General features: G+C 42.8%; 1 protein-coding gene across 1 annotated transcript in view; it reads right to left on the bottom strand.

Moving 5' to 3' along the window:
• Positions 1-13,398, bottom strand: part of LRP1B (LDL receptor related protein 1B) — a 353,740-nt gene that overhangs the window by 280,273 nt on the left and 60,069 nt on the right. The window contains exons 10-12 of the mRNA XM_048484494.1: positions 13,004-13,144; positions 6,757-6,882; positions 3,119-3,235 (exon numbers count right to left, since the gene is read on the bottom strand). Of these exons, the coding sequence (XP_048340451.1) occupies positions 3,119-3,235; positions 6,757-6,882; positions 13,004-13,144 (384 nt within the window). The remainder of the gene's footprint in view (positions 1-3,118; positions 3,236-6,756; positions 6,883-13,003; positions 13,145-13,398) is intronic.

The following is a 13,398-nucleotide window of genomic DNA, read 5'->3' as shown; positions in this document are numbered from 1 at the left end:
TAGATGCAGAAGCAAGAAAGATGCAGGCATTTGGGAACTGCATACACACTCCATTCTTTTGCTAGTCACTTCTGGCACCATCCCTCTCCACCCTTTCCTGCTTGTCCCAGCAGAGCAGAAGCACATACTGCATGAGCACCCCAGCAATACCCTTCCCTGCAAAAGTTAAGGTCTGTTGTTGGAAAATCTCCTTATTTACAGGCAAAAGAGGAGAGGTTACAGGAGTTGAGATCACCATTGTGAAAGTGGATCTAAGCTCTGTCCCCTTTCCGTTTGGGACTGGGTGTACACAGAGGCTTCATGTGGAGGCTCTGTCTCACCCGGACTGCTGCCTCCCTCTGAAGTCAGAGGTCTGGCTTAAAGGGGGAAGGCCTGGGCTTAGAAAGACAACAACACTATGTAGAAGCTCTCCCCAAAAGCAGGAGCATATTGTGTGCCATTCAGGGGAAATCCCATGTAAACAGCCTACATTGAATAGAAACTGAAGCTGCTTTTTAACATTTCTATTCAGTTTCCAAAGTATACTTATTAGGTAATCGCACTGCACGGTAGAATGTATTCTGAGTACATCTACTTCAGAAGTAGTTCTAAAAGGTTTGACTACTTTAGAAAAATGCATTTTTATGAACAAAAGGTGGCTTGAACATTCACATCAGAAAGTCTTTATCTCTATATGAATGATACCTGAGTTCTTTTCAATGATATGCTATAGAAAATGGCTGAAACAAAAGATCAAATTCTTTCATAGTAAATATTATTTCCATAGCACTCTCTCTCTCTCTTTGTGTTTGTATGCCCTCAAGTCACAAATCTCCATAGCTGCCTTGTGCCAAATTTCACACATTTACATTGAAATCCTTAGCAGAGTTACACCCTCCTATAGACATATAATGAAGTCAACAGAAGTGTTAACCTGAATTGGTCCGGTCTATTCCCTTTTATGATTCGGGAAATTAGCTGAGAACAGATCTTTAATGTGAGAGGCAGGTAGGGAATTTCCACAAATGTGGGAATTTCCACAAATGTATACAGAGAAATGTATACAAATGTATCAAAAAACATCCACTCAAAACCAGAATTAAAAGAAGAGTTACAATTTTATTGAGGGACTCAATAAAAATACACTCTCAAATTGCAAACATGCACAAACAGATTTTTTTTAGCAGTCTGGGAAATAGAGAAAAATGGTCGATAACTGGAATAGAAGAAATCATTGCGGGATGGGGGGTGATACTTACCATTCTAGAAATTAAGAAAGGAGAGATTGAGCAAAGTGGCAAGCACTTTTTGTGCACTCAAGGAGGACATCCAAGTGTGATTTGTCTACTTAAAGAAAAAAATTGACCATCTGGCAATGATAAGAAGGGCAGTCTTCCTAAGTCAAAGAAAAGTTCAATTCCCAGTCACAGACCATGCTGTGGGAAATGATTTGATAGGATTAAAAGCTGGGAGGACCTAAGACTTGATGAGTTTTGAGTTGTACTGATGCAATCAAAACAGGAGCATTCTAAGTCTGGATGAGCTTGGAAAGTTAAAAAGAAATAAATTCTGGAAGTTTGATGACTCTTAATACCTGGACAGGAGGATTAAGTTAACATTTGGGAGAAAAGGATACAGGACAATCTAGCCTGTTTGCTGATGAAATCATGGTATGGGCATTTGCAAGTTCTATGTGAAGCCAGAGCCAGGTGTATAATCTCAAGTCTGGGCTGTTGCAAACCAGATTCAAATGGCTGTGCCCTCAAGAGAGGCACTGTCTGAAATCTATATATATAAAAATCTATCAGTGCGTTTTTCTGCTGACAGGTAATCTCCCAAACTACTGGACCGATTGATTTGAAATTTTCACACAATGTCGCACTTGCGTGAGGCCAGGTTTCCATACTGTTTCCATACCTCCTGTTGTGTATATGTCACAACTGTGCCAGTTATTGTGTACATGCCACACCTGTGACAGTTGGAACCACAGTTCTGTTCCGCAACAGCGCCATCTGCTGGCCGTCAAAGCAACACCCTCTGATACAAGGAAAACAACCATGCCTTCCTTGAAAACCGCTGCCATCTGGAGTGAAAGGCATGGGCCGCGCCATCTGAACTTGGCCTACCCACCCTAGCGGAGGAAGGGGATGGTGAGGGAGGGTCCGGGGGTTTGCTGGACTAAACGATCGGAAATTTGAACACAACGTAGCTCATGCCTCCCAGGGTGTTTTCAGCTGGGTAATTTGCCTGCTAGGGAAGGGAGTGAAAGGGACAGGTTCAGCCACCTGGACATGGCCCACCCAACCTAACAGAGGAAGGGTAACATTATGGAGGGACGGGACAGGGTGCCATGCAAGGGAACGGGAGGGGAGTGAGGGGCCCCTTGCCCCTCCCCTCCTTTGCAAGCATTGTGCAATGCCACATGTTCTAACCGTTCGCTTCCCCTTTTCTTTCTTTTCCACTTCACCAGACTCAGCCACAGCAACGCGTGGCCGGGCCCACTAGTTATACATACTTAATTTGGCAAGGAAAGACTAATGTCATGTGTCAGGTCAACCCTCTTGATATCAAAGCCCTTGAATTAAGACTGGCATCCATCTTACACTTGATTTGCTCCAAGAGTGTGGGCAGTCTATGATATCAAGATTTTGACTCAGAAATGCACTCAGAAATGCAACCTGACCCCACCCCCATGCCCAGTCTGAAAATGACTTGTCTGAATATCAGCAGGATGTAACTCTGTTTGGGACTGCATTGCTAATCTCTCTTAAATACCTCTGATTTCCATGGACACATTTGTGTGTGTGAGCCAAAATTTCACAGGTATACATTTTGGATGCAAAAATAGAGTTTTGAGATACTGGTAATATTCTTTAATAGACCCACTAAAACCTTAACCATTTTCTCTTTTACTGTTTTACTGTTTGTTTCCTCCTCTGCAGCTGTTTTTGTCCTTTGTCTGCCCTGGGCTCCATTTTCCCTAAATACGCCTTTGGCAGGAAGCATCGGAGCAACAATTTTGTCTTCATGTTGAAAATGAATTGTTGAGCAGATGTTATAGGGAAGCTTCACTATATTTAAAAGTCAGGATCTGATTTGCCATCACAATTCTGCAAATGAAAACACTGGATTAACTCACCACAAGATGTCATTTCATCTGATTTGTCACCACAGTCATCCTCTCGATCGCACAGCCACAAATTTGGAATACAACGTCCATTTCTACAAGCAAACTGGTCAGCTTGACATGTTCTTGCTGGAAAGATACATTCACAAACAGTTATAAAGGATACAGAGTGGATGTAGTTTAGTTAAGTCATGCATAATTGTGATATGTTTACTTCATCCATTAAGCTACTTCTTGGAATATTTATATTCTGATATTTATTTTAAACATACATGTCTTGAATCATACAACTAAAATGCATGACTTCCTTTGGACTTCTAAAGTGGTAATTGGATTTTTTACTTATTTTAACAGCCCACATTACATCATTTATCAAGATTAAATTGTAAGTACAATATTTTTCTTTCAGTCTAATATGTACCAATTATTTAATTTTAAAATATGTTAAAACACAACTTATTTAGAACATGTAGTAATTCTGATATAAACCATCAGGTGACAGGAAAACCAAGAAAAAACTAAAAAGGGATAAAATAAGGGTTAATTCTAATCACATCTTTTGTGGATGGGTTGATGGAACCAGTCTTTATATCAACTGAGAACTTCTTCCATGATTTCTATCAGCAGAAAGATGTCATTGTCTTCATCCCAAATTTTAGTTTTTTCTATCATTATTTTCATGTGGAAATTATTCTTATGAATACTTCCATATGTGGTGACAGGAATTCACCATGTGACACAGGCTTTTCCATCTTGTATGGCATGAATCAATTACCTCAATGAAGAAAAGTAGTAAGAACATCAACCCATCTAGTTCAGCAGCCTGTATCACACAGACACCAACCAGTTGCTCTGGATGGTCAACCAACAGGTAGAAGCTAAGGCCTATAGTCACCATGGCTAATAGCCGTTATGAACCTATCCTTCAGGCATCCAGCTAATCCCACTTTAAAGCTATCTACATTAGCACTCATCATTATACCCACCAGCAATGAATTCCATAATTTAGTCGCCTGTTGGGTAAAGAACAGGTGTCTCTGCCTTGAATGTGTTTTTCATCAATTTCACTGGGTTCCTCCAAATACTAGTTTTATGGGGAAAGAAGAAAGTCTTCTCTCAATTCACTTTCTTCTCCCCATGCATAATTTTATAAACCTCTGTCATGTCCCTTGTCCTTAGTCATTTTTTTTCTAAGCCAAAAACATTCTAGGCTTTTAAGCCATTCTTTATAGGAAAGGTACTACACAGCCCCTTACTCATCTTGGTTGCCTTCTTCTGCACAAAGTTTTAAGTCCCCCTCAGAACCAAGTCCAGGGTCACAACCCAAGTTCATGACCAACTGTTCCAACGATATGCAGAAACCTTATCTCCATGGTATAAGCACACGCTTATTATGTGACACATCAGAAGATGCCATCAATAATGCTACAAATTTTTGAATCCTTCATACTAAATGTGCTCTGAGTGCTATGCAGCCTTGCTTACTTGGCTATGTGGTGTCAGCATGGGGAACAAGAGACGTATCTCCCACTCTCCCATCAACTTGACTCTCTCTGGCAATGAGCCAGAAATGAGGAGCTCTGGGAATACAGCATTCAAGGCACAAAAAGGAGGCTATCAAGATTTTCCCTAGGACAGTTTCTAATTGGAGGAAGACTCTTGGAAAGAAAGGAAAACTCTTTGAATTGAGCTCCCAACAGCTCAACTATGCCTGGGACCCTACACCCTGAAAACTCTAGAGAGACCTCCTGCTTCTTCCCCAACAACAGGCTCCTATTCGAGATTCCAGGCAACAGACACATCCTAAGTGGATACATATACTTTCAGCATCCCCAAGTCTCCTCCAAAACTCCATGAACAAAGAAGACAGAAGACCAGTGCTACAATATGTACCAGGAGGAGAAGTAGCTTCCTGTAGCTCAAGGCATCTTACACTGCAGACTCACTCAGGGGAAAACACAACTTTCTAGACCTTGGCAGGATCAGGAACCTAACATATCTATATAAAGGGATTATTAGTCTCCTATATAACCCTCCAGAAATGCCAACCTCTGCTGGCTCACCATCTACCGCAAAGCCAGCTTGTGCTTCAGCCTGGGCAGTTCCTTTCTGCTAGGCTCCAGCCCTCTAGAACCTGTTGCCTCTTGTGGAGATCCCTAAAACCCACCTTCAGGGCTGATGGTCAGTTTATACTCTGCTTCCTGCCTGGGATCCTTATACATTACCACCTGTGCCTTCAGGTACAGAACAGGATAGGGGCAGAGAGAGAGTTGAAGAGACTGTCACAACAAAAGACTTTTTCCAGTTTTTGGAGGGGATGGGGAGAAAAGATGAGGCAGAGGAAACATATAGAAACCATTCTTTGGTAAAATTTGCTGGCTACAGCAAAGGAGCAGAGGTGCAGCATGAGGATGGATCCTGGCATCAGGTGAGTCACCTGCTGCCAGATGAAACCCTTCCCCTAGCCTGTGTGTGTGCTGGAGGAAACCTATGGAATGGCAAACAAATGGGAGCCATGCAGGCATTGGCCTCTCAATGTCCCCTTGCCATCTGCAGGTGTAAGGTAGACAATTGCACCCACCCAGGCATGCTGCTGAAAGTCTACACATCCCAAGGCCCTTTATGGGGCACTCCAACAATGAGAAGGCAGGCACACAGGTGCAACCTTTCCTTCAAAAATCTGTCCCAATGTCCAACGAAGCTATAACTGAAAGTAATCAAAACACAAACATACAACCCAGTCAATACAATAAATCACTAATGCCATGCAAAAACAGAAAGGTTGTATTGATGATCCTGAAGACGGAATGAGGTTAAGACTAGCAGGAGCTTGCTATTATAGACCTGCAGGCTCATGGCCCCACCCCCATCTGCTGATGCAGCAGGCAAATTGCATGCCAGCCATCTGACCACGTCTTCTTCTCCTGCTTCCCTCTGCATTCCTGAACAGTAACCAATGGCACAGGTAAGTCAGAGCTGCAATTAATGGAGAGTGGGTGAGAGAAGTAAGGATATGAATTCAAGTGACTCATCTCAGACTGGAATCACCAAAATTCATATCCATGGCCTGGGAATTATAACACTCAGCAGTGTTCCTGGGAAATATTACCACTGAGAAACATATACAATTAAAATCATACTGTTTTTGGCTTGCCAAATGTTTATATGGTAAAACTATGTGGATAGTTTTCCAGTTTTCTCAAAATCAACTGCATATAAATACAATTTTTAAAACCACAAGACTGTTTCAGAGTCAATATTAAATATATATTTCTACATACATATTTTAATTATGTGTGCATTAATACATAAGTAATAATGTATGAATTATGCATGAAGAAACGAGAAATACTTCAGATTACTTCAGTTTTGACTTTCAAACAGAACACTGATAGATAAGTTACACATACAGATTAAGTACCATGTTACTATGGAAAGTAGAGTGAGGAACAAAGATGAAGTAAAATATAATCTGTATTCAAAACCTGCCAGCAGCAAAATTCCAATTCATTTTAATAACAGCAGTAACCAGAGCATCAGTATCAGTTTGGCTTCACTCAGTTTTACAGTTTAGACTGAAATGTAGGAGTCAAATAAAATTTAGTCAACCTGCAAAGGAAAAAAAAAGTTTTATGCATATTTTTTTTTACCTGCACAAGTTTCATTAGATTCATCTTCACTGTTGCCACAATCATTTGCTCCATCACAAAGCCATCTCTTGGGGATGCAGCGGTTGTTATGACACTTAAACTGATTGCCAGGACAGCTATGATTAACTAGGGGGAAAAAATAATTCTAAGTATGCATCCACAAGCATTGTTGTTCAAATATTAAAAATACAATTTCCATCACTGAAAAAAATATTGATAAAATTATTCAGGTTAGCCACTGTCATTTTCTCGCTTTAGAATCTGATCTCAGTTAAAGATAATCATAGGTTGTAAAATCGCCTGGGAATAAGTCTTAATTCAGCCAGACTTATGTCTGGGTAAACACACCTGACTGAATCAATAGTGTTACTTTTGTGAAATGAATGCAAATAAGTCATGATTCTGGAAAATAATGTTATATTCCAATTTTGCTCAAATAATGAGACCTGCCGATTAAATATTTATTTATTTATTCTCCCTAACTTGAACAACTCACTCTCTGTCTGCAAACTATCTGTGACCCAACTAGTCTACCACTTGCCCTAATGAACTAAACACTCATTCAGAGACATCAAACAAAGGTTATTCCAAAACCCAATCAGGTGAAACTCTTAATAGTTACTAATTGTGTTATGTTTCATGGGAATCTGGGTGGGCCAGAGACAAAAGGCTGCACGGAAGAACGAGTAGCTCTTCATAAGCTGCACATTACCCTCTCACCATTGGCTGTCAGCTTTCCAGTCCTGGCCAATCTTGTCTTGTGCCTCCTTTGGAAAAAGGCAGGTCAAGGCAAATTGTTTGTTACTGCTCATAATTATTGATTTCCATGTATGATTTCCTTGGGTAAAAACCACTACTGTAAAACTCAAGGCTTGAAGTCAGTATTCCTACGTATTAATAGATTTCACCATTCCTGTTCTTTAGTAGTTGTAGGAATTTGTTTTGCACAGAACTGTTATATGAAATTCTGGAAATGGAACACATGTAGTTTTCTGTAGTGTGGTTCTTTTGTCATCTCACACTGCATATATCCAATGTGTTTGTGTGTGTTGATACAACATTGCAAAAAATAATCTTGAGGTCTCTATCTTTGTCTATGTATATATGGAGCATAGATGTCTACAAAACAGCTGTTTTTATTTCCTTCATACGAAAGGTTTTTTCATACCTGCTGTTATTCAAATAGGCCAATCAGATTCTTCTCAACCAGTTGTTCTTCAAATGAACCAATCAGGTGACTTTCATATACTTGATTCCTCTTTCCTTTTCTGAAGGAGCGGCAAGGTACCATTCCACCTTCCACTCCCTCTTCCACAGCATGCTAATTCTAACTTTTCAGGACTTTCTCCCTTCACTTGGCAAATCTGCTAAGGTCAACATTTGCTATTGTGTCTTGCTACTGTGCTCAGTTTGTCTAACTGAGCCCCCTTCCCAATGCCAAACAGCTCAATGTTGACTTCCACACATGCTTGCTCACCTGCTTACCTCACAACTATGTGCCCTGAGTTCAGAAACAACATTACTCTTTCATGGATTGATTGCTCAGAATTGCTGCTAGATTATCTACTTGCACTCCTGCCCCTGCTAAGTGCCTTCCTTTGAACCTTCCTCCAAGCCATAGTTGGTATGTCAGTACCCAACACAGAAAAGACAGCTAATCTTTTTCTTCTTCATTCCCTCCTTTGCTTATTTTTCATACCTTTCATCTCATTCTCTGAGGTATACAGTACTCGATGGGATAACTACTAAGTTAGGATCAAAATGGGTGCTTATATTGATGGGTGGTGTGGTATTTTGCACATAAACATACTCAGAGGTAGTCTTAGACAATTAACAACTGGGGCAACTGTCCCAGCAGTTTTTTTGGGGTAACCACACATGGTCTTACCACTAACAGAGGGTAGAGAGGGATCAGGTTTTTGCAACCACCACCACCACTTGAAGCCACCCCAACTATGGCTCAGGCCATGGGCAACTGGCTCAGTGGCAGCAGCTTACGCCCAATTCATCTGGGGTTCAGCCAACCAACTTCCAGTGATGGTGATTACCTGTCTGACATGGGGCAATGGTCACCCTTTGCTTAGCTCCAGGTGAGGATGGTGGTGGAAAGGAATGACAGTGTTTCTGGGGCTCCATTCTGGGTTTTATTGTTGTTGTTGTTTGTTTTGCTCAAGGCTACAGAATCTTGGGGTCACTATCCACTCACCATAAGCCGCGGGGTCACCTCTGTAAAAGCCACGGGGGTCCTGGACGCTCCCCACATCTCCTCCGGGCGCCACTTCCGCGCCCGGGCTGCCAGGGATTTTACATCTCTCCCCGCCTCCCGTGGCCGCTGGCTGCAAATTAGTTTCTCCGCTTTAAAAACAGCAACTTTTTTTAAAACCTCCGCTGGTGCCTTCAGGGTTGTGGGGAACCTCGGCTGTTATACGCGCTACGCTGATCTCGCTGTGACGCCGCTGCAGCTCACGGGCCAATCAGGGGAACAGGGAGCCATCTTGTTAAGTGGGGTGTCCCTTCACGTAAAAGTGCGCGTAGTGATGACGTAGACACCTGCGTCGCACGACACCCATTGCATCTTTCGCTGAAATCTCGAGACGCAGTACACAACAAGACGCCTCAACATTGCTTTTTTTCTTGCTGCTCGGAAAGCTCCACGGTTGTAGCGGGTTTGCAGCGCCCATTCAAGCGATTAAATAAGCCGGTTCCTAACGGAGTGCTTTCGCTTTTTAACTGCCCAAAATATTTGTTTTTTTTCATTTCGCTAATCTCGGCCAGAAGGTGTGCAGCTTCTTCTGATGACGCTCGCGACGCACGCATCGCACAAACCAATCACAACCAAAAGCTGTGCTGCCTCCAGCCAATCGAGATTTTGGAGACCCTCGGCCTCTCGATGGGTCGCGTGGACGTTAATCAAATTCCTCCAGCCAATCGGAACGCTCTATTCCCCCTATTTCCATGGAACTTCTGCTCTTTGCTGCCCGCGCAATTTTCCTGTGGGGAACAAATGTCTCCGTGGTCAGAAGCCGCGGAGGTTTTTCACTGCAGGGTCGCTGCGGCGTTGCGATTTGAAGAGGTAAGTGGATAGTGGCCCACTAAGATCAAACTTGTATGTACCAAAGTACTGCTCTGACTTCTTGCCTAGAAACTTAATTATTCCTAATAACTTTATCTGTTTGTTTCAATCTACTAAAGCTGTGCCACTCTCCTCCATTGCAAGCCTGCTCTGGAACTCTATCTCAAACATCTGTATTCATCTCCCTCCATCAGAATTTGGACCTGAGTCCTGTTAAATTGGAAAGGGAAGTTGACATATGTTGCATCAAGTACATTAGGTCAGGTGCTGATGTGCACATGTACTGGTTTCACATGTACTGGTTTGCACATGTACTGGAATCCCTTTCCTCCCTCACTCTCCTCCCCTTCCCTTGCATGCCACCCCTCCCCCTGGTGGCGGGGAACCGGTGGCAGAGGTTTCCCCGCAGCGGCAGACTAGGACTACCAGCAATGGCGAACATGGGTTTTTTCGAACTGGCTTGAGCTACCTATGGCCAAGGAATGACATCAAAACTTCACACTGGTTGTGATTGCGACCTCTGACAGATCGGTCAGAAATAGACCAAGCAGTAGGGGTTGGTGGCTGAAGCCCCCAATAGACTGGTCTGGGGGAGAAGGGACAACAACCTTTTTTCAATCTGGGTTTTTGCACCATTGCCCCTTCTTTTTGCCTTTGCCTAACTGTAGTTAACTATAGGAGCGTAGGTTGCTGGGTCAGTGGCGAAGCTCCCACGGGGACATCCGGGGCGCTTTGTCCCGGGCGCCACCAAAAGAAGTCACATGGGGGGTGCAAAATAGCCGGACCACTCTCCTTCCTTGCCTGGCACACCCTAATCATCTCTGTCTCTCCTGGGGCTTTTTTTTTAAGCCGAGAAAAGTCAATACTCGCCCCGGGAGAGGCAGAGATAATGAGGGCGCGCCAGGCAAGGAGGAGGGGGCGTGGTCTGGCTATTTTGCGCCCCCATGCCCAGAATGGAGGCTGCAGCGTTTTCTTGGCACTATTCAAGGGCTTCTGCTCTTTTTTAAATGGAGAAAGGTCCCTTTCTCAACTTAAAAAAAAGAGCAAGCCCATAGTGCCGAGTTTAGAGGCTGCAGCGCCCCTCTCTCCCTCTCAGAAAGTCCCTCTGGGAGAGAAAGGGCCACTGAAGCTCTTCTAAGCTCGCTAGGCTATAGGCTTTGCTCTTTTTTTTTTTTTTAAACTGAGAAAGTGTCCCTTTCTCAGCTTAAAAAAAAGAGCAAGCATTGAGGGGCAGCGCCGAAGCTTGGGGAGGCTGCTGCAAGGGCGTTCCTCTCTCCCTCTCAGGAAGTCCCTCTTGGGAGAGAAAGGGGCTGAAGCCTCTAAGTCGTCGGGCAATCTCCTCCCGCTTGCACAGGAGCCGGAGCCGCCAAGGACCCCCCCTGCCCCACAGAGAAGAGGCTCAGCTCCCCTGCCTCCGGAAGGGGCAGTGAGAGGGGAATGGTGGTGGTGGCCTGCTCGGTGCCACTTGCTCTCCTGCCGTGGGAGCTCCTGCCCCAGCAGGGAAAACTGCCCCACTCCATGGGGCAGCCTCCACATTTTTCACCTCCCATCCCTGTGCCACGGCCACCCCAAAGCAATCATTACTCAGAATCCTCGGTGGATTAGGTAAGTGGTGGCGCTGGGGAACTCCCTGAGGTCAGCCTCTGTCAAGAAGCTTCTCTGGCCCAGCTACGCCTCTGTGCTGGGTGCAGTCAGTTTCCTCCTTGTATACTGTTAGAGAGCGTAAGTTGGATAGGTGTAGCCAGCTCTTTCATGGAGTAACTTAGGTAGTACTGTTAGGTTGTCTTTTTTGCAGCAGTTATAGTTTAGTGTAAAGTAGTTTTAGCTTTATTGTTAATATATTGATATAGTGTTAATGGATTGATATATTATAATGTATTGTTGTTAGTGTATTGATATATTGTTAATGTATTGATATATTGTTAACATATTGATATTTTTGTTACATTGATACACTGTTAATGTATTGTTGTTAATGTATTGATTTATTGTTACTGTGTTGATATAGTATGGATTTAGTATTGACCCATCGGGGGAGGGGTGATATATAAAATTAATTAATTATAAATAAAATAAATAAAAATGTATTGATGTTATTGATGTTATTGATGCTGCTGTTATTGTTTAATTGATAAGTCTGATATGTTTAAGTAGCCATCTGTATTTTGTTTCCTACTTTATAGTTCCTATGTATTTTATTGGTATTTATTCTGTTTCAATGTATATTGTTATGAAGAGTGTTCATTATAGTGATCCTAGGGAATTAGGATTATGGATACAATTAATCAGTCCCTGCCAGCACGGCCAGTTGGCCATGCTGGCAGGGGCTGATGGGAATTGTAGTCCATGAACATCTGGAGTGCCATAGGTTCGCCACCACTGTGTTATGCTGTTTGCCGTCCTGACGGGGATGGGCGGGGTATAAATTAAAATACAAATACAAGTGTTCTAATAATACATTAACATAATTGTGGTGGCACTTTAAGATTCTAATAGAAGCAGGCATGCTGCAGTGTTGCTGACAGCTGACTTCATTTTCAGATACCTAAAAACAAGGATTTCTTGCAATGGTTTTTAAGTAGTAAAGTTATGGCAAACATGAAGAACATCATATTCTTTTGTTTGTACATCAGCTCTCTCATGTCCCCTTTTACAACATAACTGAGGCAGCAAAAAACTGTACAGATTCTTGTTCCAATCCTATGTCTTGTTTTTTGGACACACTTCAACATACCACTGCCAAGAAGCAATGAAGTGTTCAGAAACCTTCTGCACAGTAACTTTGTCTCCAGGGTATTTAAATTGATTCTCCATATTTTTGCAAACAGTGAATGCTACTGGCCCAGCAACCAAGCATGGGCAAAGGGCATAAACATCCAAGGAAGAAAAGCAGCACATTAGAGTGCGAAGATCATTAGCGTGAATGTTGTTATGAAGTAGTATTCTCCCAGCATGCAGCAGCCTCAGTGTGCTCCCATTCATCCCAGACATGGTGCCGGGGCTGCCTGCGTTTTGTAGACTGAGGATAAACTGAATGATTTATATAAATGATTAGACAACAGGAGTTTTGTTTCTATTCCCCATGGTTGCATATATTTAAGTGTACATTAAGATGCTCATGTTAACAAGGTTTAATATGAGAAAACATGGACTATTCCTTGCCCAGATACATACAGCAAATCTCTGAACGCTCATCAGAGCCATCCAGGCAATCATCGTCTCCGTCACAACGCCAGCGGTCTTGGATGCAGCGCTGGTTCTTACACTGAAACTCTCCAGGTTTGCATAATTTGGATGCCACTTCTCCTGCATTAACTAAAAGGACAAAGATATAAAAGAAAAAGGCAATATTAGGTGCCTGAAAGCAAGATGGATTGCATTTTCAACTGCAGCTTTTAATACCTTTTCCTCTCATTAAGATTTTACTGTTTATAATCATTCAATCTATTGGATTTCTATATGAATGCATGGTTGACATATGGAACTATTCCTTCTCCAGCCTTCCCCAGTTCTCATCAGAACAAGGTTCCACTTGCTCTACCTTGAGAGGCTCTCTCTGCAGTATATCT

The sequence above is a fragment of the Sphaerodactylus townsendi genome, linkage group LG02 (assembly GCF_021028975.2).
Source record: "Sphaerodactylus townsendi isolate TG3544 linkage group LG02, MPM_Stown_v2.3, whole genome shotgun sequence".
Taxonomy (NCBI): domain Eukaryota; kingdom Metazoa; phylum Chordata; class Lepidosauria; order Squamata; family Sphaerodactylidae; genus Sphaerodactylus; species Sphaerodactylus townsendi.
Note: the sequence above shows the minus strand (reverse complement) of the source record. Positions and strands in the feature narration are given on the sequence as shown.